Source organism: Phragmites australis, chromosome 5 (genome assembly GCF_958298935.1).
Source record: "Phragmites australis chromosome 5, lpPhrAust1.1, whole genome shotgun sequence".
Classification (NCBI taxonomy): Eukaryota; Viridiplantae; Streptophyta; class Magnoliopsida; order Poales; family Poaceae; genus Phragmites; species Phragmites australis.
This window is the reverse complement of record NC_084925.1, coordinates 46,705,415-46,725,944: the sequence shown is the minus strand read 5'-3', so window position 1 is coordinate 46,725,944 and position 20,530 is coordinate 46,705,415. Positions and strand designations below refer to the sequence as shown.

Sequence of the window (20,530 nt, the reverse complement as noted above, 5' to 3'; positions counted from 1 at the left end):
TGTACCCAAAAATAATCACAAAGTTCGCAAAATCCTCTGATTAGCTATCTCACGCCAAAACCTTCGCGCCTGTACATTACGGATGCGCTGCGCTGCATGTGAGATGAGAATGGAGCAGCAGACGGATCGGCACTAGTGATCAGTGAAGCCGATCGGAGTGGCCGTGGCGGTGGCGCCACTCATGGATGGCGGAGCGGAGCGCGTGGTTGGGGATGACCTCGCGTGTCGGGAGCTTCAGGTTGGTCATCGGCGACGTGTCGTGCCCGCTGCTCAGCCACTCCGTGATCGCCTCCGCCTCGTACGTGAACCCGTCGCCGGCGATCTGCGGGTCCCTCATCACCTCCTGCACACACGCAACGACCAATGAAATCACTCCACGTTTGTTGATTTTGATCAGACGGTGACGTGCGCGACCATGCATGCGAATGCTGACCTTGAATATTGGGCAGAGGAAGTACGACGGGGCGCCGCCCTCTCCGTCGGACAGCGACGACGAAGACCTGCTCGGTGCAGCGCTCATCGCGGTCTCCAGCACGCCCCGGACCTCCTCCAGCAGATCGCCCGGGCAGCGCGGCCTCCGCTTCACGTCGCAGCATTTCAGCCCGAGCAGCGCCACCTCCCTGGCGCGCTCCGTCGGCCAGCCTCCCGCGCTCGCGTCCGCCACCTCGTGCCACGCCTTGCTGCCCCCCGCGGCCTCCTGCGCCGCCTTCTTGGCCAGGTACGCCGGCATCCCGGTCACCAGCCGCAGGAGGACCATGCCCAGCGAGTACACGTCGCACTGCGGGGTCAGCGCCCCCGTGGCAAGGTAGTGCGGGTCCGCGTACGCCAGAGCCGGCCTCGCCAGCGTCATGTCGCCGGGGTGCTCCACGAGCCCGCGCGTTCCGAGGCCGGACAGCTTGCACGCGGAGTACTGCTCGTCCACGAGGATGTTCGCCAGCCTCACGTCGCCGTGCACCGTTGCCCGCGGCCGCGTGGAGTGGAGGAAGGACAGCGCGGAGCACGTCCGGTACGCGACGCCGCAGCGCGCGTGCCACGGCAGCGGCGGCGCGCCGCTTTCGCCGTCGAGGTGGTCCTCCAGGCTCCCGCCCGGCACGAACTCGTACACGACGGCGCGCGCCTCCGGGCACGCGCCCACGAGCATGACGAGGTTCGGGTGCCTCACCCTGCTGATGGCTTCCACCTGACGGGTGAACTGGACCTCGTCGACGGCGACGTCGGGGCTGAACACCTTGACGGCGACGGTCATGTTGCGTAGGTCCCCTCTGTACACTTTGCCCCGGCCACCGTCGCCGTCATCAATCCTGACAGACTCGTCGAAATGCTTGGTAGCCTCATCCAGCTCCGAGTAACCGAGCCGCAAGAAGCCCACTCGTTGATCACCATCTTGGGCTAGGCTTTCCACCATACATTCTCGTGCACTCGAAGCATCTCCTTGCCGGCCCTCCCGCCGGAGCGTGTCGAGGAGGTTGTACGACTCCGAGAGCCTGACCTCGAGGTCGCTCATCATGCTCTCCGAGTTTGTGATCTGGAGCTCCAGCTCGGCGCTCCGGTCGTGCACCTTCTGTATCTGCTCGAGTATGTCGTCGAGCTCTCGCCTGTCCCGCTCCATCTCCGCGCGCTCTCTCGCTAGCATTTTCTCGACCTCCTTCCGGTGCTTCGCCTCTCTCTGGTGCGAGCTCTCTGCGTCATCGGCCTGCATGGATCAGATCATCAGATCATACATGGTGAGCTACATATGGTTCGGCGTGTATTTGTTTGACGCATGGAAGCGATTAAATTTCGTTTCTTTGATTTACTTACTATCTTGGACGCCTCGGCGAGATCGCGCTCCGCCATCTGACGCCGACGAGTCTCTTCGTACGCCTCATGCTTGAGGTTATTGGCCTCCATGAGCGCATCCTTCAGTTTCTTATATAAGGCATCATCCAACTTACCAGCATCCTGGCAAAACGGAATGAAGTGTTCACTGTCCGAAACGTATGTATCTGACTGATGCAGTGATTGGACAAAATGCAGGCCAATGTTATGAAGCATGCCAATTCTATAATTCTAAAATCAAATGCATAGGTAAGGCAATTTTCCGATTCTTTTTTATAATTAGTCAGGACTGCATCTCTGGGCTCTCACAATTGGTACCATCCTGAAAAACAAGTCCGCACTGTTTACTATCTGAATTATTCTGTGCCCGAAGAAGTAAAAATGTGGACTAGTCTATACAACAGATGACCAGAATGTGTCTAACAATTTCTGATCTGTTCTTAATTTCTTATCGCACCAATTTTATCCCAATATTTCATACAAACCAGGAGCAGGCAATTTTTTTCTTCTTCAGGAATTGCACATACCGAACCATCCGCTGAAGGTGTTTCCTGGTCCTCTTCAACCTCTTGCAGCGACTGCACAGCAGCTGGTTCCTCTTCGGCCCCCACAAGCTCAGACATCACCGCTGAGGATCCAGAGATGACAGTTGCTTGATGATTTAAATCCTCCATGTTGCGGTCCATGGCATTGTCTTCCCTTGTAGGAGTCTGATCAACTGATGATGTCGTCGGGTCGTTTGATTCTTGCGTACTGAATGTCTCACTGTGCAAGCGCGGCGAGGATTTCGACCTTGAGTTGTCAGGAGTGCTTGACCTGGGACTTCTGCTAGTTGTGGATTCTGCTCTATGCGGTCCCTCGCTGGCCTCCCTATGTCAGATTAGGCAAATTATAAAACAGGAAAACTTTGCTAGACATATTGCATTAAAATAAGTCATTAAACGAGTTCTACTACTGTTTCTGGCCTCATTCAGTTATTTTTGATGTGAAATCAGCATGAAAATTAATAGAAAATTGCCAAATTTCCAGACGGGTCACAATCCAAGGGCGTTCAGTTATTGGTAATGCTATCAAAGGTTCTAATTCTGCTTCAATTCCAGGCAAAAGCAATCTACAAATGTCTGCCCCATTTAGAGTAGACAGGGAGAGGAAAATGGCGACTTTTGCGATTCGCATGAGGACTTTTGAAGCATGCATACCTGGTGCAAATAAGATTTCCTTTGCAGACAAACAACTTTTGAAGCATGCATACCTGGTGCAAATAAGATTTCCTTTGTAGACAAACCAGATCTTGCAAGAGGGATTCGCCTCGCGCTGCACCATCAGTGCTTTCTTAGACCTTGGCGCTCGCATTTTCCTAGCACCATATTGCATCTAGATAGATTATTACCTTTGAATTCAGGCGCACCAAGCAGACAAACCGACATCGAGCAAGCAAGAAAAGAAGAAGAACGGCAGAAGCTGCGACATCAAGATCTGAATCTGTGTGTATCCAAAGAAGAGCCATACCTGGTGTACACCCGATCAGATGCAGCGCCCATGACGAGCTCGGTGACCCCATGATCATCAACGAACTGGACAAGACCTCTAGCGGTATCGTCGCTCGCGATGATGATCTTGCTCGCATTGACCTGTGAGTTTCAGAGACTTATCAGAAATCCAGATGGCATGTCCGTGACAATCGTCAGCTGTAGTCTGTAGAGAAGGTGAGCTATCATCAAAAGACGGGCCAATCGAGGCTGCTGAAAGACTCGTATTGATATCGACAGGATGGGGATCAAAATAGACAATGGCTAGCATGACATAAGACGAACCGAATACGGAGCTGGTTTCAACTTTCAACCTTTTGACTTTTGCAAATGTCCAAGAGATCATCTAAGATTTTGCCGATCCTCTCCTCCTCCAGCTGCCGATATGCAGTCACCTCCTTCTCCGCAAGCTGACTCACTGGGACCCACGCCCCCACTGCAATCCATGGGCCCAAATATTTCAGACTTCCAAAAACAAAAGAATACGTGCAGACTGAAGAGGTAGGAACCATATATATAGAGTACTAACTAGTACTAATACTAATCTTGCACTATTAGTTGGATACGAGTAACTAATGCAAAAGAATAAGTTGGATGGCCATGGCCAACAATTTTAATTCCATAATAAAAAAGAAGAAGTACAAAACAAACAAAAAAAGAGCTCAAGGAAATAGTACTTGTAATTTCATAAAGATGAATGTCCCTCTGAAACTCCAGGAGCCAAAATGCCAATGGTTCAGAACAGAATATGCAGATGGCTAGCATAGCTGATATGGTTTGTAACGCAGAGGGGCTGTGAAAAGTTGTACTACCGTCAACTTGGGAGAGTTGCATTTGTTTAAGTTTTTCTCAGTATTTTTAGGAGTCTCGTGTCTGAGATCTTGGTTTCATAACAAATTACAAAAGAGGATTATAAAGTAACATTTTCTGCCTAAAAAAATATAAACAGTGCAGCAAGCACATGGTGCAGCAGCAGCATCGGAAGTCCCTCAGTTTCCAGGAAGGAGACAGCAGTTTTGAGTACTCGTTATTCTTATGAACAATGTGCTCTCTACTCTAACACATACGGGGGAAACACAGTGTGAAGGACAGATTCGAGAAGGATAATTGCAACCTGGCCAAAAAGGAAAAGAAGGATAACTGCGAGGAACCATTTTTAAATAGCTGAAATACAATTTCCAGTTTACAATTTAACGCTGCAGATAAAAAAAAAGTAACAAGGATGAGAAACTTAGGGCTACTGCGCTGATATTTGCAGCAGTAGCCTGAGAGCACGAAGGTGGCATTTCAGAAGGAGGTAATGTCAAAAGAAGAGACAAATCCAGAGATCCGAAAAGCCATTCTGAACTTAGAAAAAACCATTCTGAACTCAAAAGAAGAAAAAGGAAGCAAGAGAAGGAGCAATGCTTGAGGAGAAAATGAAGACGCAGCAAGGCAACGGGTAGAAATGAAAGATGCGTACTCATGTTGATCCGCGAGGCCGGGCGGTGCAGGTGCACGAACACGAGGCGCTTGCTCCGGGGGACGTTGGCGAGCACCCACTGCAGGTTGGCCTTCCATTCCTTGGCCCCCTCCTTCCCCACGGCGCAGTAGACCACCTGCTCCTCGTCTCCTCGCCGTTGCTCTGGGAAGACGCAGACCTCCTCCAGCTCCCCCTCGTCGCCACGACCAATGGCTCCGACCTCCATATCGGCCTTTTTACGTTGCTGCCTAGAATCGAGGAGGACCCTCGTCTCGAAAGCCTAAAGCAATCACCGTTTCACCTCGTGGCGACTAAGCTTGGAAAAGGCGAAGATGGTAGCGGCGACCCGACCGTAAGCATGCAGCAGTGAGCCGTGTGAAGCTGACAGGCGCAAAGGTAAAATAGATGCGGCCTCTTGTTGCGTTTTCGAAACTCTGTCTTGTTTTGCCTTTCTCTTTCTTGTGGGCATCCAGTTCGCCGAGGAAAAGAAAAATGAGTGGAAGGGAAGAGAAGGAGCGGAGTCGAGAGAAGAAGGCCTTTTGTTTCTTGGAGTGCGACGGCAGGAGGCAGGGAAGGAGAGAGCCAGAGATTGGAGGAGGCGGGCGGGCTTGGTTTGGTTTGGAAGTTGGAACTAGACCTGGGGATGCGGGGTCCACATGGGGCTGCTGACTCGTGGGACCCTGGGGACGGATATTCCTGAAGCCGATCCCGTGTGGCCAGCTAGCTTGTTGTGCAGCAGGGCCGTGCTTTCGCTTCGTCTCTCTCTCTCGAGCTGCAGGGCCAATGCCATTCCATTTCTTTCACTTGAGCTGCTAGGTGGTGCAAATATCACAGCATGCATGCGTTACATTCGAGCTGCTTTTGCATTGAGCCCATTATCCAAGCTCTAAAGCACGCGTCCTCTGGCAAATCTGCATCGAATCTGCAGTGGTTGGACTGGCTAGAGTGAGCCAACGGCGATGGCTTTGCAGTGGGTCAAGCCCACAGCATGCATGTCATGTCGCCCAGCCGACAGGACAGAAATGAAGCCAGGCAGCTCCCCTCCCCTCTGGCCCCAGCACCGTCACCGTCTTGCCGTCTTCTGTGACTTCTCTGCCAGTTTCAATGGGATGGGTAACAAGGCTAGCTGTACACCTTTCAGGAAGTGCAGGCCTGCGTTCATGCTAATCATCCATGTAACTGTAACAGAGTAAGTAGGTGGATGATTCAACTCACTCGGGTCCGCCCCTGCAGCACGTCCTGCGTGTGGGGAATACAATGCACCTCTGCTAGCTAATTCCTTCCATGTTGGATTTGTACGGGGATTTCTAGATTTTCTCTGTGCTCAACTTTTGCGGTACTCGAGCTAATTAACCTTGAATTAGGTGTGTGCATGATGCAATGCTGATGAAGGCCTGCCACAGCAAATCTTGAATCAGATGCCAGATTATTGTTACTAACAAAAAAAATAAAGCGTTTTCTTTTAATTAACCATATCTTGAGCTTCTAAATTCAGTCGTCTGAAAAACCCTGAGATGCCAGATTATTGTTATTAAAAGAGCAGGATGGAAAACTCTTTAGTCGAGTCGCTCCTCTCCTCGTCAGCAGAGCAGAAGAGAGCAGTGCGCATCGCTGTTTCAGTCAGAGAAGAAGCCTTCGAAAATGAAGCAAGCATTTTTTACATGCCGCTGACCATCAGGATGCTCCCGGCCATAATAGGAATATCCCATGAACACATGTGGATATGCTTTCGCTTGCACAATAGAAAAAACATTAGCAAGAGTTGCAACTAGATGTTTCTTAGATATCCCCCCCCCCCCTGCATGACATGAACAGGTCTTAACTCTTCATACAATGCTTGTAGATATAAAATGGTGAAGCGGAGTAGTTCTTAATAATCATATTGCTGCATTTGACCTAATGATGAAGAAACAATCGAGATGCAAAATAAAGCTTGGTTGCCAGGCCACAAACATCGGAGGGGGAAAAGGAAAACAGCTAGCTGGGACAGGGAGATGTAAGAGATAACTACACCTGATGCCTATCACTGATGAACGGACTGACCATGCATGAGTTTTAATGACACATGGGAGAGGAGGGAACATGTTACACCCGAGAATCACCACAAGCTCAAAGTACTACTAAAGACAACCTACAAGATCGATGAACATTAAAGAAAATTTTAGCAACACCTCTACTATAATTAGAGGTATAACTGATCAACCATCACAGAACGAGAGATAAATAAATCACCATGTCAACAAAAAATAAACATCCTCGCAAAATAAGGAACAAGCTTCAATCATACTTTCATACCACAATAAAGCAGACATACAACATAACAACTAAAAGGCATCAACTGACATTACAACTAAAAATACAACAAGTAGAGGTGATCTGTGCGAAAGTCGTGTTGCTACTCGTCCCGCATACTTGACGTCACCTCTGGCGCACCTGGATACATAGTAAGGGTGATGTTTGAAAATCTCAGCAAGTGAATTGCTTAAACAAACTATTTAGCAACAATTGATTAAACATTCATCTTTAATAAAGATATTAAACTGAACATATTAACATTATCTGAAAAACATAATTAAACATAACAATACAACATCAACATAACTTTCAAGATGAAATATTTTCATGAGAATACGTACAGATGTACATGCTATGTTCTTCCTCACTCTTATCTCTTCTTGAGTAACATAAGGGTGTACACTATACCCCTTCTCAGATAACATACGATGTTCTACCGGTACGATCGTAGCTAAGTGTGGTGACAAAACTTGTGATGCAAGATGTGGTGCTTATGATATGCTACATGCATAAACAAAAGATATAACTTACAACATATGAATATAATTTAGGTATTGCATATAAAGAGTACGAACATCTGCAAATACACAACATACCCGTTTCTTTTACCTCATAATCCATGAAATCATCGAATCTTCAGAAAGTAGACAGAATTAATATGCTCACATTCAATTTAGTAGATTATTAGAGAGTACAAAAATTAAAAGATAAAGATAATCAAATAACAAATTATAGCATAACACAACCACTACATTCACTTGTCTTCATGGGCGATGAAAACAACCACTAGTTGTGTCTTGAGGCAGTACCATCTGGACAAGTACATACTTAGCACAACCACAACACACAACACACAAAACACAAATAAATATTTCCTCCGTCCGAAGGCCCCGTAAACACAATATCTGAAATTTATAGGGGGACAGCTACAACTACGCTTAAACGACGTCGAGCGTAGCGAGAACCCCCTCTAACGAGGTCGAAGACCAAAAGGGCAAAAGCACCGTGAGGGTTAACCCTCGACAAAAGACGCCACAGATTCAATGATTACTCCAAATCCACTCAACCGAAAAGAACAAGACCAATGTCATCGGAAATATAGCGACAAGATCTACCACTTCTGTTTTAAGCAAAATGTTTAATCCGACGTCAATTAAGCATCAAAACAAGTTAAATCGCTGCGCGAAAAATGGATTATCGAAACACTAAACCACCAACGGAATCGATTGTCCCCACACACATCTACAAGCTTCTAAAGATTACGAAGAGGTCATCTTTGGAACGAGATAGTGAATCAACAACGAAATTCGACATACACAAAAATTCCTTTCTTCTTCTTCTTCCTTCTTCTTCTTTCATTTTCTTCTTCTTTCCTTGTTGTCAGTTGGCCCTCTCCCTCACTACATAGGCTGCAAGCTCCCTTCGGCCCCTTGGCCGGTCGACGGCACACCGACAATGCATGGCGCCAATGGCGGCCGGACGCGGCAAAGGCTGGTGGCGGTTGAGGCGGCGTCGACTAGGGGCAGTGAAGGCTAGCGATGGCCGGGGCGGTGGCAGTCAGGGTGGCGCCGCTAGTGGCTGGCGACGCTGCGCAGGTGGCTAAGCGCGGGTGCCCAATGCTGGGTGATGCTGCAAGCGGCGCCGGTCGATGCCTAGGGTTTTGGTGTGAGCTGGTTGGGGTCTGGCCACTATGGGTGGGGACAGATTTCATCCAAACTTATCTTTTTTTCAACCAACGGTTTAAATTTATTGGACTTGTTACGGCTTCACTAAGTGTCCAAACGAGACGTTTGATAGCAAAACAGAATCATCTCGACAAGATCTATGCACTTGCGGTCTCCGATCGTCTATCCGAGCAATGGTCCAAACCCGAGTTCATGATCAACATTTTCAGGTCGTGCTATCAACATTTGAATTAAGTATTTTCAGGTATTACAGAACAAGAGGTCATGATCTAGTTAAGTATCTATATTATATTTTCTAAAACAGTTTAAGCTACATTATGGTTTGCAAATCTGATCGAGTTATGCATTCATGTTTATTTGTGCTTTGACAATATTGCTGAATCAGAAAATCATGCATATGTGACTCTCCTCAAGGGCCCTGTACCATTTGCTCGCTTTGACAACAGAACTGAAAATCATGTATAGTATGCCTTTTTTCTGAGTTGGGAATTATTCTAGCTGCAAGGAACAAGCTTACCGCGTAAACGAAAGATGTTGACTGGTGATGAATCTTGGAGGATGAAGCAGGCAGCAGCTGAAACATGTGAAGACAGGCGTGGAAACAACAGGTAGTTGGGAAAAAGTGCTTGGCTGCTGTATGCACAATCACCAACTCTTAACGGTTCTCACCTTTCCATTGCTCAAACATTTCCTCATGGCAAAATAGCACACACTCAATATACGTAATGCTTATCTGCTGCTCTCACGATCAAAAGAGAATTTCCTTGAAGCCTACTGAAAGCTCATTACTATTGTTTAACCATGATGCATCTAGCTAGTGATCAATTAATACCTTTCTTCAGAATACGTACGCCAATCGAGCAGATAGATATTTTTGCACCGGCCAATCAGTGCAAATGAAGTCTGGACTTGGACCATACTATCTCTGTCGCTCAGAACAGAATGGACATGCATTTCAGTTGCGTTTGCTGATCCACAGATTCAAAGCCCATGCATCATGCCGGACCAAATCCATTTAAACAAACTAATTAATCTAGCGACGACCATAAGGTTGCTGAGCCTTTGGAGCTTAGCGTCCGGAAATGGAGATCATCGCTTCATCGGATTGCCTGCCGGCGTCAGGAAAAATTACCTTTCGTGATCTGCTTGCTTCTCATCACCTGCAGAGAAGATAGAAAACTGCATGCGATGGGCGATGGCTAGTTAAGCATTTTCATGGCCCCAGGTTCCATTTCCATTGCATGGTATTAGATTAGTCGAACTGGACACCTAATCTGCATTTTTAATCAAAGAGAGGATGGCTTGTCGACTTCAGCTAATTCTTCCGGATGGCATATGCGTTTATGGGCTAGAATAGGCGCGTACTTTTTAATTTTTCCGAATCCGCCGCTGTCTACTCTTATTTACGTATAGCTCCAAATACGTTTTCACATGGAGGTTACGTGGAGGCCACTCATCGGACTCCGGCGCGCACGCACTCACTTGGAAACCCACGCCTCCTCACTCAGATCCAAGTCAATTCTCCCGCATCGGAATCGGCGAAGGTGAGGAAGCTTCCACCACAGATTCCCAAAAGCAACCATCCCCATTTCTCTCGCCGAATCCGCCAAGCTCATAGCGACCTCGATTTGGTTTTGATTCGGTGCAGATTCAGTCGAGGTGGGAATGGGGGAGGGGATGAACGGCGAGGCCGGCCTCGCAGCGGCGCCGTACGACCAGTGGGTGCTGCTCGGCCCCGCCGAGGGGTCCCCGCGCCCGTCCGCGCGTTACAAGGTACGCGATTCTGCGTGCGGGTTAAGGCTTTGTTATCGAATTTCTCGTCACGAGTTCGGTTGCCGTTGCTGCGGTGATTCTGCTGCGATTATTCCTTGGGTACTGGTTGTTACTGTATCATGGTGGAGAAAATCGATTCGTTGGGATCGAACGAGCGCAAAAATGTGGTAAAACTTCGCGTCGTCGTGGCTTTGGAGGTGTCGTCTTTATCTTTAGCTACTACAGTAATTGTCTATTGGAATTGCTGGAGAAATGACAGAATCTGTTTGATGATTTCCATTCTGCTCTGGTGTCATGTCATCTCACGGTTTCCTCAGAACCGTGGGCTTTGGACCATTTACGAATTAATGGACGTGAAACTGACAAATTTCTAATGTATTGTGCTCCAATTTTAACTTAGTGAAAGCAAACCTTGCATTATGGTCTTGTAATAGAAAAAGGCTAAGGATAACGTGCATGATGCCATGAGTCATGTTTCTGCACAATTGGCTTGTGCCCTGATTTGGTTATCCTCATACTTTTTTTGCGGGTTGGTTATCCTCTTATTGCTAAAGTGCTAATACATGACAGCATGCTGCGGAAGTGGTTCAAGATAAACTCTATGTGGTAGGAGGAAGTCGCAATGGTCGTTCTCTATCAGATGTCCAGGTTTGGCACCAGTGCATTTTAACTAATGTTGTCTCTCAACTAGTTGGTCCTTTACTTATATTTGAACCCGGACACTTTTGGCAGGTTTTTGATTTTAGGACATTCATGTGGTCAGCATTGAATCCTACTAGAGACCCAAATCAGCTGAATCATGAAAATAATGCCTCAGACCGATCGTTCCCAGCATTAGCAGCACACAGTTTGGTAAACATATTATATTTCTCTTTAAAAAGTTTTACTCTTTTGTAGCCTCTTTCACTGTTTCGATCCAAAGAGTGTCATGTTCTATGCTGACCAGTGTTTTCTCTTTTCACCCAGGTCAAGTGGAAAAATAATCTTGTGGTTGTAGCTGGGAACATGAGATCACCATCATCATTAAACAAGGTTTCAGGTATTTCTTTAGGAAAACACTATGTCTTTTTTTGTACATACTAAACTTAGAGCAGAAAAACATCCGATTATAAATTTTCCTGAGTATACATAATTATAAGTGGGCCTTGGAGAAGCACAAAGTCCCAACAAAGTATATTACCCTTATCAAGGATATGTACGATAATATTGTGACAAGTGTTCGAACAAGCGATGGTGACACCGATGATTTTTCAATTAGAATAGGACTGCACCAAGGGTCAGCTTTGAGCCCTTATCTTTTTGCTTTGGTGATGGATGAGGTCACAAGGGATATACAAGGTGATATCCCATGGTGTATGCTCTTTGCAGATGATGTGGTGCTAGTCGACGATAGTCGGACGGGGGTAAATGGAAAGTTGGAGCTGTGGAGACAGACCTTGGAGTCGAAGGGTTTTAGGCTTAGTAGAACTAAAACTGAGTACATGAGGTGCGATTTTAGTACTACTAGGCACGAGGAGGATGAGGTTTGCCTTGACGGGCAGGTGATACCTCAGAAGGATACCTTTCGATATTTGGGGTCGATGCTGCAGAAGGATGGTGAAATCGATGAAGATGTGAGCCATCGAATCAAAGCCGGGTGGATGAAGTGGCGCCAAGCTTCCGGCGTCCTCTGCGACAAGAGAGTACCACAGAAGCTAAAAGGCAGGTTCTATAGGACGGCAATTAGACCTGCGATGTTGTATGGCGCAGAATGTTGGCCAACTAAAAGGCAACATGTCCAACGGTTGAGTGTAGCGGAGATGCGCATGCTGAGATGGATGTGTGGCCACACAAGAAAGGATCGGGTTCGGAATGAGGACATACGTGATAGAGTTGGTGTAGCATCAATTGAAGAGAAGCTTGTCCAACATCGTTTGAGATGGTTTGGGCATATACAACGCAGGCCCTCAGAAGCGCCTGTACATAGCGGAAGAATAAAGCGTGCGGATAATGTCAAGAGAGGTCGAGGTAGACCAAACTTGACATGGGAGGAGTCTGTAAAGAGGAATCTGAAAGACTGGAATATCACCAAAGAACTAGCCATGGACAGGGGTGCGTGGAAGTTAGCTATCCATATGCCAGAGCCATGACTAGACTTGCAAGATCTTATGGGTTTCATCTCTAGCCTACCCCAACTTGTTTGGGACTGAAAGGCTTTGTTGTTGTTGTTGTTGTTGTTGTTGTTGTTGTTATACATAATTATAAGTAATTCAGTTGTTGCCTTCGGGTTTTGCAACATCATTACCATGATGTCATGTTTACGCCTTTACATGTAGTATGGGTGTGATAAGTGAAATGATCTGCAAGCATATTTCACTTTTGAAATGGACCTATATATTGCTCAGCCATGAGATAGTCTCTAGCAGGGCTTCGAATTACTGGTGCCGTGGAAACTTTTGGAAATGCAATGTATTCAAGTTTTCTATAATTCAAGGCAAAATCAGACGGCTTGAATGGTAGTTCAGCATCCATCCTGATCCTTTGTTTCATATTGTAGTACATTTATTTTGAAACATGTCTTAATGAAATAGGTACATCTAAGTGGTTCCAGTATACCAATTGAGATATTAATCTTTCTTTCCATCAGCGAAATATCTCATCAACTTTCTTATTCGACACCAATTCAGTATGTCGCTGACAGAATTTCAGATAAATAAATGCTAACTACAGGGGTGGTTCTCAATTGTTATTTGTAGGCTCGTGTGCTTAAAGATCATAAGAATTGACTTGGGTACTGTTAGAAGCGTTTTTTTTTTTCAATTTCCATATGTCCTGCACACATCAGTTCATCTCCTCTCGAACTTCTTGTGAATCACACATGCTTCATCAATTTTCCCTGTTTTCCCAAAACATTGCCTCTTAATAAAACTTGGCAAAAGCTACACAGAGAAACCTACATTTTAATATACCTTGTTAACATTTCTTGGAGGGAGGGATCTCTCAGTTTTACAAGAACTAAACTGATTGTAAATGATAATGCTGAATTTCTGGATGCAGTTTGGCTTATTGATGTAGAAACGAATAGCTGGTCTGCTCTTGATACTTACGGAAAAGTCCCAGTAAGAATCCTTTCTTCTGTACATCAAAACAAAATGATTAGTGCTGAGCTGGTAGACACTTTTACTTGAGAACTTGCTGACTTCTCTTGGGATACTTTCCTTTGCATCAGATAGCTCGAGGTGGTCAATCTTTATCCCTACTTGGTTCTCGATTAATAATGTTTGGTGGAGAGGATAACAAGCGAAGGCTACTGAACGACCTTCATATACTTGACTTGGAGACAATGATGTGGGAAGAAGTTAAAACAGAGTAATAGCTTACTTACTAATTATGCTGGAAGTCTCTTTATGTAGTGTTAAGCTGTTGCTGAGTTCATTGTGTTTTTTTTGCTATTGTGATACAGGAAAGACGGTCCGGCTCCTAGATACGACCATTCAGCTGCTGTTTATGCTAAGCAGTATCTTTTGATCTTTGGTGGCTCCTCTCACTCTACATGCTTCAATGATCTTTACCTGCTTGACTTGCAAACTGTAAGTACTGAATGGTTTTCATGAATTGAGTTATGAGTTCATTAATGCATTGAACTACTTTGAATAAGGTTGCAAAGGCAAACATTTTTCTTGATTGATGCATTGATCCTTGTTCTTTGATAGCTTATTGAATAACTCCAAGCCTTTTACACATAATAGTAGTTTTGATTGTAGTAGGACTTCCAAGTTCAAAATTTTACCCAGTTTGAATTGTGTCTGCCCAATGATAGGATCCAACTTCATTTCACTATGCCTAACAGTAACTACCATATATCATAAGCTGACATGCAGACATGTTAAGAAAATTACATTAACTTCTACACAGAAGGGACAAATTGTAGGCTTTCTCCTCTCTACAGAATTTTCGCAATAGACTTTAATATTCCGATGAGCATTGGAAATAATAGTTTTATCACTACTTGCTTAAGTAATGCTTGATGTTAACAGCTGGAGTGGTCTCAACCTGACACCCAAGGTGCACATATAACTCCTAGAAGTGGTCATGCTGGTACCATGATTGACGAAAACTGGTACATTGTTGGTGGTGGAGATAATGCAAGTGGTAATGCCCACATGATGCCACAAGTAGCCTTTTGTATTCTTTTTTGTACAGTTATTTTTGCAATAATGCACCAGTATATAAGAAAATGCACATGCTGCAGGTTCCATTGATACAATTGTATTGAATGCTTCCAAGTTTGTCTGGTCAGTGGTCACCAGTGTGTCAGCTCGAGATCCACTAGCTTGCGAGGTAAGCAATATTTGTGAATCGTGTTTCCTAGTTCCAGAGGTAGCTAAACACCATGTATCCAGGTTATTAGTCTTATAGTCTTGTTGCAACGTTCCACGTCAAAGATGAGGGGAGGGGCTAAAACGTTCTTAATCTGCTAGCCGTATCAAAGTATGAAATAAAATACTCCATCCCTCAAGTTTGGGCCTAGTGCAAAAGCCAATCCAAAAATTTACTGGCAAGTCTATCGTAGAACTCAAACAAGTTCATGACTGAAAATGAAATGGACTCACATTGATGAGTTCTTTTTTTTTGCCTGTCGTACTATTGCTAATTGTAAGATACCATGATTATTCACATGCAATACTTGTTTTCATATATTATGTCCACTTGATTTGGTTACAATGCTTTTGCTGATAGATGTTAGGGTTGTCTAAATTCTTCACAATCAGGTTAACTTTTCCAACTAAACTTTAGCGAGAAGCAAACAATTACAAAACTTTCTGCAATCTCCGTGGCACTTTCAATTGCAATTCTTTTAGTTTCAACGTTAACTTCTTTTTAAAAATGCCACATTCCCATTCCTTTCTGGGGGCAACAATGAAAGATGCCACTACGAAGCTCAGCCATGTTTCTTAGAACTTGAGTTTTGTAAAATGTGACGATGTAAGATTAAATTGTGAATTACTAACAGACTTTTAATATTATATTTTGACTTATGCTTATTTAATACTTTCCAGGGTCTCACTCTTTGCTCAACCATAGTTGATGGCGAAAAATTTCTAATCGCTTTTGGAGGTTACAACGGGAAATACAACAATGAGGTACCGAATTTAAGGAAATAATTTCTATTCGTAGTACTTTGTTTGAAATGATTCATATGTAGAGCTTCCTATGTTAGATGTAACGTTCTTTCCAAGCTTTCTTCATATCTGTTGGTGACTCGAGTTCTTAAGTTATCACGGTTACATTTTTCCAATGGAAACATTAAGGGAGAGCCCTACTGAAATGTTATTATTAAGCTGCATGCACTGACCAACTCACCCAAATGCCTAAGCTGATGGGGAAAGATAGACAATTCACTTATACTTCAACACTTCCTCTCACGTGGAGGCTCTCTTAGGCCTTAGGCGTGGAAATACGAGTTGGCTGCAATTTTTTGTTTAATTGCGTCCGTCAGGACTTGAACTCAAGATCTCTGACCTTGATGCTATATTGAGTTGCATGCACCGACCAACTCATTCAAAAACCTAAGCTGAGGGGGAAAATGTAGACAATTCACTTATACTTCAACAATTATTGATGTTACACCATGTAGGTCTAGGATACCAACTAGAGGATGGATGAATAGACGATTTTAAAACTTTAAAGTAAATGATCAAATCTAAATTGCGGAATTAAAAACAATTGATCATTCAACAAGACACAAGATGAATAAAGCTATTCCTAGGTTGATACAAGGTAATGTTTTGCAATCCTAGGGTGACATGCAACAATTTAATTTCTAGGAATGTAGATAACAAGAATGTAAATTGCACAAACATGAATTGAGATTAAGAGACATCACACAAAGGAGATAATGAATTTTATCCCGTGGTATCGATGATTTGCCGGTCACTCCTAATCCATGTTGAGGTAGGTTCAAGCCTATAACCGCTCCTCTATCAAGTCACTGATTCTCGCAAAGAGATAAACTTGATCTTTGAGCCGGATTAGTCTAATGAACCATTCAACATCTCGATTCCACTAGAGTTGCAACTTTGCCGCTCTAGCGAGGCGTGCAGAAGACCTCTTACAATCACCATTGGGGCTCCTTCACAATCTTCTTGAAGGGCTCAACGGTTCCACCACCTTCAAGCCGTCTAGGAGATGACAACCTCTAAAAGTAACAAGTCGATGACGCTTGCTTGAAAGATCACTAGTGCTAAAAAGCTCAAACAATGCAAAGTAGTGCACTAGATGCCCTCACATTCTCAAATATGCAACAACTAAGCCAAGAGAGGGAAAGAGGGATGCTAGGAGCTCAAGTATTCAGAATGGGCAACCAAGAGAGCCACCATGCAGATGGACATGAAGTATTTATTGGCCATACACCCAAATATGACCGTTACCTTTGAAATGACTTTCATGTTAGGAATGTCAGTTAAACTGACATACAAATCTTGGTTAGACCGAGCATGGCTCCAACACCTAGTTTCACACATTAAATGCTCTGTTAGTAGCCGTTGCCAAGAATCTCAGTTAAACCATAGGTCATTTCTCAGTTAGACCGTGACCCCTCTAGAACTCTCAAAACTCTTTGCGCAATCTCGGCTAGAAAATCGGTTAGGCCATAATTCTCGGTTTAGACCACAATGCAAAACTCGGTTAGATTCTCTGTTAGACCAAGATTTCTGCACTTCCACAACAAGGCCTAAAACCAAGATTCTCTTCTTAGATATGCAAATGCATGTTTGAGCAATTTGTCACTTTTGATACCTCAAGTAAATGAGCATCAACCCCTCTTAATAGAACAACATCTATCCTATCAATCTGGTAAGACTGTGTTTTGTGGGTGTGTATGGTGCTTGTAAGACTGTGTTTTCCTTTCTTAATGCAATGATGCGCAACTCTCCCGCTTGTTCGAGAAATAATCTTATCAACCCGGTAATTTCTCTTCTCATCACCATTGACTGGCAAAAGAAAATACTCTAATTTTATATCTTTGCCTTGAGCTAGCCATCTTTATGTCCTTTACACATGCATCTTCTAGCTCATTTTGAATTCAGGGATAACCTTTCTTATATCTCAAAATTAACATGTTAGTCCATAAATTAGGGGCCTAGATGCTTCACACTAATTGGTTGAATTTGCATTTCCTCCATTTCTCTTCCTTTTTGTGCTGTTTTTTTTTTCTTCCAGTTCCTGTTATCAAGTTTTCCCCATTGTAAAAGACATTCTTGAATATCTGAGGCAAATGAGGATCTTGCTGCAGATCTTTATTCTGAAACTCCAGCCAAGAAATCTTGTGCAACCTCGTCTTCTCCAATCACCAGCCGCAGCCGCAGCCGCCGCCTCTGTGACAGCTGCCTATGCTGTAATTACTGCTACAGATGAGAAAACCAGAGATATTGTTTCTACAGATGATTTAGACGTCAATAAAGCTCAACCTGCAAGTTCTTCCAAAAAGTTTGTTACTGAAATCAAGGAACTGGATGGAGAGAAAGGTAAACTAGAATCCAAACTGGCAGAAGTTCGTGATGAAAACTCAAAACTAAAGGATAAACTAGATATGTCAAACTTGTCATTCGGTGAATTAGCAAAGGTAAAGCTTTCTTTACATTCCGCAAAAGGAAATTCCTGATTCATCTCTGACAATCCCTGTTTTTTCCCCTTTTAAAGGAACTTAAATCAGTTCAAAATCAACTAGCAGCAGAGGGTTCAAGATGCCAGAAACTGGAGGTTCTAAACTTACACATTACAATTGATTCTCTGAGCCTAAACATACTTATTTTCAACTTTCCTTTTTATGCTTCTGATTGCTTGCCTTTTTCCTTGAATCTCTGGACAACTTAGTCCCAAATTGCTGCTGCACGTAAAAGATTGGAATCTACTGGTTCATTGGAGAATGAGCTAGAAGTATTGCGGCAACAAATATCTCAGGCGGAGCAAACCATGACAACTTCTCAGAGACAGAAATCTGGGGGTGTCTGGAAGTGGGTGGCAGGAAGTGCGGAGGTTTCTGATGATGAATAGTAAGTCTTATTAGCAATATGCCTGGATGGAACAATGTTCTACATACTCATGCGTTCAGCTATGGTTGATTGGTTGTAGGCTTGTAGCTTTATAGTTTTATGGTGGAAACTTGTTTTAATAATGCTGTATCTTGTGAATTATTGGGGGTACAATGCATCATGGTGTTGCTAGATCACACCATCACATTGAAGCAAAATATCAAATATCTGGTGTAGTCTGATGAAACAGATAGCAAAGTGCTATTATCTTGAATTTTTTATATTTATTTTTAATTTACAGAATACAATTGAAAACATCTAGATGGTATAGCCTTTCTGACCAAGATTTTATGGCACACATAATCATACTAAATCACACATAGTCATTATAAATCATATTCACTGAAAATTTTAGCGGAGAAGTATGTGGTTACCTGATCTCTAACACATCTGGTGATCATTTTATTTGTTTCGTACTTATGAGACCAAAAACTGCAAACGCTGTCACTTGAAGTTTTGGAGGTAGAGAATTGTAAGTGCAGGGTAATACTGCATTTTGCCCTTTCATATTGTAAACTCATGCATTGTTTCCATACAATACTAACTGTGGCCCGTACAAATTGATTCAAGCTTTAAATTCTCAGTTTCCCTTTTCTCCTTGTTCAATCTACCATATAACTCAACATTTGATAGTCCAACTTTTGAGTAGCTGTAACTTTTGAAGCATTCTTCATCAGGTTGACAAGCAGCTTCCGAACAGGAAATGAAACCGGGGGATCTGCTACAGTTTTGAGACAGTTTGTCTGTTGCAAGTTTCTGGGTGCTTCTTCAAGATCTTGCTCGTGGTTGATCTTGAAAAAATGTCTCCCAAAATAATATTTTGGATCTCCTTAAGTGGTGGCATCTGGTAGAAATTTTCCGTAGGCAGGCTTAGACATTCAACAATAAGAGCATACAAGTATACCAAAGATCATATTGCATTGGAATATTGGATATATAGCGCTGGTTATTAGCCCCTGTTTTGTTTACAACATCTTATACCTGTTTCTTTGTTGACGGGTATTACAAGTTAAAGCAATACGAAAGTGTGCATTGGTTGTGACGACTGGGAGAAATACATTGTTTATACCATAAATTTACAAATATAGTTCTGATGTATTGTACTCAGGTCTTAGGTGTAGGATTGAGATTGGTGACTAGATAAGCGTGAATAGGTGTCTCAATAATTTTTTTTCAAAATTGATAGTTTTTTTCTATTTGATCACTCAACACATCTTAAAATCTCGGTGGAAACAAAAACATCAGAGGGATTATTTAAGAAGGGAAGTTTCAAGGTAACACGATTTTACGGATAGTATATGATATATACGTTTCAATTAAGATTATTTTATATATTTTTATGCATAAAAGCTTGCAACTTTGAATCAACATGAGTTATTTAGAGAAAAATCCTAAGTTGATGGAATAGAGGTAAGAAAATTTAATATCCACTTATACACATATATGGATAAATTTTATACCTCTAACAACGAGGAGAATAGCCTCAATAAGGTGAAAATATTCAGCTCAAACAGAAAAACGAAAATCAACTCGAAAGCCGAAAATACTTGCACCTGAGGCAAGAGAACCAAAAGAAGTAGATGAATATGAGCTAATTTGAAAAAATAAACTTTATTAAGCACAGATGTTAGTCCTATTTTAGATAGATTATAGAAATTTTTCTCTCACAAAATCTCTAACCTATTACGAGACTAAGTCTATGTTTTTCTCTCCTCTAAAACCTATCACGAGACTCTCAAATGGTTCACTCTCCCTCTCTTTGAAGCCATACTCTTCTATTTATAGATCTTGGAAGTTTACTTAGATGTCAAAGTTTTTTTTCTAAAATACCCATCGTTTACAATAGCTTTCTACCTACTACAGGGGTATTTTGATCCATATTTTGTTCCGTCCATC

General features: G+C 43.4%; 2 protein-coding genes across 7 annotated transcripts; one reads left to right on the top strand and one right to left on the bottom strand.

The window, feature by feature from the left end:
- Positions 1 to 23: 23 nt before the first annotated feature.
- Positions 24 to 5,363, bottom strand: LOC133920140 (U-box domain-containing protein 33-like). Of its 5 annotated transcripts, none has more exons than XM_062364811.1 (8): positions 4,810 to 5,363; positions 3,662 to 3,783; positions 3,328 to 3,449; positions 3,071 to 3,175; positions 2,346 to 2,688; positions 1,801 to 1,941; positions 434 to 1,693; positions 24 to 343 (listed from the first exon to the last, which is right to left on the bottom strand). In XM_062364811.1, the coding sequence occupies exons 1-8, from the start codon at positions 5,033 to 5,035 to the stop codon at positions 140 to 142; spliced, it is 2,523 nt and encodes an 840-aa protein (XP_062220795.1). In that variant the 5' UTR covers positions 5,036 to 5,363; the 3' UTR covers positions 24 to 139. The 5 variants fall into 5 exon arrangements, with proteins under 5 accessions (XP_062220795.1, XP_062220797.1, XP_062220796.1 ...); XM_062364813.1 differs by having other exon boundaries at positions 3,071 to 3,132; positions 3,209 to 3,449; positions 4,810 to 4,949; XM_062364812.1 differs by lacking the exon at positions 3,662 to 3,783 and having other exon boundaries at positions 3,071 to 3,132; positions 3,209 to 3,449; positions 4,810 to 5,036.
- A 4,827-nt stretch (positions 5,364 to 10,190) lies between these two features.
- Positions 10,191 to 19,741, top strand: LOC133920139 (acyl-CoA-binding domain-containing protein 4). Of its 2 annotated transcripts, none has more exons than XM_062364810.1 (15): positions 10,191 to 10,333; positions 10,438 to 10,562; positions 11,133 to 11,210; positions 11,295 to 11,414; positions 11,529 to 11,601; positions 13,599 to 13,660; positions 13,771 to 13,910; positions 14,005 to 14,131; positions 14,579 to 14,693; positions 14,794 to 14,882; positions 15,602 to 15,685; positions 17,836 to 18,165; positions 18,243 to 18,302; positions 18,417 to 18,595; positions 19,312 to 19,741. In XM_062364810.1, coding segments are annotated over exons 2-15 (1,566 nt in total). In that variant the 5' UTR covers positions 10,191 to 10,333; positions 10,438 to 10,454; the 3' UTR covers positions 19,313 to 19,741. The 2 variants fall into 2 exon arrangements, with proteins under 2 accessions (XP_062220794.1, XP_062220793.1); XM_062364809.1 differs by having other exon boundaries at positions 19,299 to 19,741.
- Positions 19,742 to 20,530: the final 789 nt, after the last annotated feature.